The 5,000-nt window shown below is 34.4% G+C and overlaps 1 protein-coding gene across 1 annotated transcript in view; it reads left to right on the top strand.

The window, feature by feature from the left end:
* The window catches only part of LOC119571886 (inositol polyphosphate 5-phosphatase OCRL-like), a gene marked incomplete in the record, with an annotated part of 96,204 nt that extends 95,185 nt beyond the window's left edge, over window positions 1-1,019 (top strand). The window contains 1 exon segment of the mRNA XM_037918985.1: window positions 199-1,019. Coding sequence (XP_037774913.1) covers window positions 199-329 — 131 coding nt within the window.
* Between the last annotated feature and the right edge of the window lie 3,981 nt (window positions 1,020-5,000).

The following is a 5,000-nucleotide window of genomic DNA, read 5'->3' as shown; positions in this document are numbered from 1 at the left end:
TTCTTTAATTTTAAAACAAAATTAAAAGAACACCTCTTAAATACACAGATGTAAATATAAATGTATTTATGTAAAGAATAACCATTGTAATTTAATGGAATAAAGTGTTTTGACTTTGACTCTCTCTCTCTCTCTCTCTCTCTCTCTCTCTTTATATACAAGACAGTTATGTATTGCTCATGTATTCCTTTCTTTCAGCTCTAGTGTTTGGAAGCATTTTATTGCGAGAGCCTCCAAACATTGCCATGGACCGTCGCACACCTGCTCAGGCAGTAGAGAGGAAAAGGCAGACATTTGTTCATCACTTCCTTGTTAATGATTATGAGTGATATATGAATAGTCAGTATTATTTATTGAGGTTTTGTGCAATTTGTTTTGCTCTCTTGGTTAATATTTCCTGATTTTTATTATTATTATCATCTAGTCTTTAAATAATCTTTGTTGTAACTGGATATAGCTACGATTAATCCAAAAGAATTAATTTTACTCTGTTGTTTTACTATGTATTCATTAAGATGTAATATAATTTACATGTTTATATTGATAGTCTTTTCTTTTTTTTATTAAAGAAAGTATCATTATTGTAGATTGTAATAGAAAGACTAGTGAATGGCAGTAATGTTTGTCTGGAACTATTGCAAAATTTAACAGTATGCATTAACTATCTAAAATGAAATGATATATTCAGTGAGATGAAAGTCAAAGAACATATCATATACCAGAAATTTCCACAAGGATAGTTTATTTGCTTTTGTTGTACTTACTGTACAGGTATGATGTGTCTAATGTAAATATGTTCAGGAAAATCTTTGTTCTTGTTGGATTAGGGTTCATTTTCCCCAGCTCTCTTATGAGGAGTTCTGTATATGAATTTTTTATTATGTTTTCCATTTGCATATACTAAGGCAATTCAACAGGAGCAGTCCATTTTTCTTGACAGTTGATAGTTTTCTATTCAGCATCATATATGTAACTATTATTCCTGCACATATTGTAATTAATAAATGCATGGGGAATTACAGATATCGTAATTGTAATACCATCATCATTAAATTGATAATGATTGTCACAATCATCATTTGCATTTTTATTATTATGGTAATCATCTTCATCATCATCATTATAGGTGATTAATTTTATTTTAACCATAATATGTTTGTAAAAAAATGTATTTATTTTTATTATAATGATAATAATAATTATCATGATAAAAGTTATTATTATTATCATTATTGTTATTGGTGGTATTACTATTATTGTTATTGTTATTATTATTATTATTATTATTATTATTATTATTATTACTATTATTATTATTACTATTATTGTTATTATTATTATTATCATTATTATTATATTATTATTTTTATTATGTTGTTATATTATATTATTATTACATTATTGTTATATTATTATTGTAATAATAATAATAATAATAATAATAATAATAACAATAATAAAATAATTGTAATAATAATAATAATATAATAGTAACAATGATAAAAATATAAAATAGAAATAATGTAATTAATATGATAATTTATAATCTAAAAAATAATAAATATGATAAAAAAATATAAAAATGATGATAATTATTTTTATTTTTATTGTTATTTTTATTTTTAAATTTTATTTTATTATTTATTATATACTACTACTACACTGCACGTTGTTGCTGCTGTTATTGATTTTATTTTATTATTATTTTTTATGATCATCATCACTGCATCTTACCCCCGTTCATTTTCATCCCCAGCTGATCTTCAGCATCTCATTATCTTTATGATTATTTTTTTTTTTTTTATCGAAAGGGGCGGTTTTAGGGTGCTGTGCCCTGATAAAAATATTTTCATTTTTTTGTCATTTTTTTCATTTATTGTATTTTTAGTATTTTTGTAGTGTTTTTTTTTAAATAGTATTAAAGAAAAGAGCTGACATTAAGTTTTAAATCAAAAATGTATTTGCATTTTTTGGATTTTGATGATGTTCATTATACATAAAAATTTCCCACTAAATATAAAACAAATTTTAAAAGAAAAAACCCTTTTTGGAAGTAACTGCCAAAATATTGTATAATTTAAATTTTGAAATAAAGGGTTTAAAGGAAAATTTAAAATTTTTTTTTGGGGTAAAAAATTTTTGAATACTTTAAAAATTCTTCTAAAATGAATACAAATGTCTCTGTAAATATTAGAACATATCTGTCAGAATGAAAGTTGAAATTTTGGGGTGAAAAAAGTAAAACACTGTAAGCAGAACCCGTAGCCTTAAAGGATGCATTCTAATTATGTTTGCAAAACAAATTTCCCTTTGGGAATAAAATTAAAAGTAAAAAAAAGGGTTAAAAAAATAACCCGTAGTTATCTTACCATATTGGTTAAACTGAGCCTAAATGCAATGTATGCAGACTCCTACCCCTTTTGTGTAAATGGTCTTGGGTTTAATATATAAATTAGTTACATTTTTTTCATAATCATTCATACCAAATTTGGGAGTTCACATATACAGTAAATGCTATTATATAATTTTGTAAAATACAACCAAGTTATTATAATTGTACGAACGTAGTTCCAATATATACACTTAGAATATAATCAACCTTTATTGATCAAAACAATGTTTTTGAGCTTTGCCATTAAAGTCTGCAAAGTGGTGGACGCATCAACATTTTTTTTGAAATTTTCTAAGAAAAAAACTTCCCCTAAAACCCTCTTGTTTATGTTGGTATTTTTTTTCATTTGTCATTATTAATGCTAATATTCTGGTATGATTACTGTTTTTTTTTTTTTTTTTTCTTTTGAAATTTTTGGGGTTTTTGGGAAACAGATTTTTTATTGTATTGAACATAAAAGTGTTTGTACATGTAACTCTTTAAAAATTCATTCCATCATTCATTAGGAGAAATAATAAAATCCCCCGAAATATTTTTCTATAACTTGTTTTAAAAATTACACTTACATGATGTTTATCATCACATCATCAAGGGCTAATACCAAAGGGGGCCCTGGGTGCATCCACCTTCCTTCTAGCCGCAGGGTCCCCCATGGGAGTCTCAGGGAGGCCCCGGCCCCCTCTCTGTTTTCCCCGCGAGGGTTTGTCAAACTCCCCCCCCATACCCCTGGTTTTCCCCCAGGCCCTTCCCCCTGGGGTGTCTCCCAAGAGACTCCTGATGGGCAGGGGTCCCACAGGGAAATGAGCTAGGTGCCCATATAGCCTGAGTTAGCAATTCTGGATTATGCAAGTAACAGGTCCTATGCCAATCTCATGGTGCAGCCATCGGTTGGACACACTGTCCTGCCAACTGTACCCCATGATCCAGCAAAGAGACTTGTTACAAAGGAATCAAGACGAGACTTCAAGGCACTAAATAGCATCCAGGTTTCACTTCCATAGAGCAAAACTGGCAGTATCAAGGCTTTGAAGACACGTAGCTTGGTACCTGCATAGGTACCCATATCTCTATATCTTGTTGATCGAGTTCATGGCACCTACTGCCAGACCAATCCGTCTATTGACTTCTTGGTCTAACAGCCCAGAGATATGAACTACACTACCAAAGTATGCAAAGCTCTCTGTGACTTCAACGTCCTCACCACAGCATGATCGACTGAATGGGTTCCCCTAACAGGCCCCCCAAAGCCTAAAATTTGTCTTGGTCCTTTGCTTTTCCTCATTGCTAAATGCACCAAAGACCCCACTCCAGTGACTCCAGGGCCCGGATAGGATAAAAAATTTATCAGCCCCCCCCAACCCTTGCCTTTGGGTTTTTTTGTGGGGGGTTGGGAAAGGGGAGAGGGGCCCCGGGGGAGGGGAACCCCCCAAAACGGGGGGATTTCCCCCTCGACTCAACTAATTTTGCATTTCTTTTTTTTTTTTTTTTTCACCCACTTTTCGTTTTTTGGCCCTTCCCCAAAACCCTTCTCTATCCACCCCCAAAGGTGGAGGCCGTGCTGAAAGGAGAAAGGCGACTTTGTGAAATTTCCTAAAAGGCCCGGGAGGGACCCAATGGGCACGGTTTTCCCCCGATTTAGACTACCCCTTTACCCCCCCAAGGGGCCCCTGAGGGGGGAACTGTTTTTTTTCCCCAACATAACCCGGGGCTTACCATGGCCAGAAATGAAAACTATCCCCACTTTTGGGGGAAATGAGGCTTGCCCCTTATAAAAATAGCCCAACGATGAAAACCCCCACCCAAATTCCCTGACCCCAGGCTCTCCTTTTACCACGGCCGAAAATGCATAAATACCCCCCCTTAATGCCTACTAGTACAGAGCCAAAAAACAACCCTTAAGGAACATTTCCACTCCCAGCAAACTCAAACTTCAACACCTCTAACCCCCCCAACCTCCAAACCCTCAACCCCCATCCCCCTTTTAAAAATTACAGACTTATTTCCCCCCCCCATAAAATACCTCCCTTTAAACCCACTCCTTTTTCGTACCCCCCGCCCTTCTACTACCCCTATCTCTTACAAAAAATCTTGAAAACTCTCTTTAAGGGAGCCAAAAGGAAAAGATTTTTTGTGAAACCCCCCACAGCTCCCTACTTGGGCAACCCCCCTTCTCTTCCAACAATTTTCCCAAAAACAAGTAGGAAAGTCTTTTCCCTTAAACCCACCCGACCCCTCCCCCTCCCTTTTCCACAGTAACATCCGAAAAACCCAAAATAAGCATTTAAAAAAAACTAACGAAACCCTTTTGGTAACCCCCCCTCCTTTCAGAACCCCATCCCAAACCCCCAATATTGCACCCGGAAAAATTTCAAATTCCCCCGCAAACTGCCCCAATTTTATGACAAAAAATTGGCAGATTGTGGAAAAAGACCACTTGCCCGTCTCACAGGGCTATGATGCAACAAAACAATGCAAGCCCCTCCATTTTCCCCCCCGGAAGGGATCGAAAAAAACCCCCAACATAACCAAAAATTTCCCTTTCCCTAGACAGCCTTCCCCTTTTAAAGTCTACATAGGAGGAAAAATCCCTCCCTGTTCGTTTCCCTAC

Source organism: Penaeus monodon, chromosome 4 (genome assembly GCF_015228065.2).
Source record: "Penaeus monodon isolate SGIC_2016 chromosome 4, NSTDA_Pmon_1, whole genome shotgun sequence".
In the NCBI taxonomy this organism is placed as follows: domain Eukaryota; kingdom Metazoa; phylum Arthropoda; class Malacostraca; order Decapoda; family Penaeidae; genus Penaeus; species Penaeus monodon.
The sequence above is the reverse complement of the archived record's forward strand: the minus strand, read 5'-3'. Positions and strand labels throughout refer to the sequence as shown.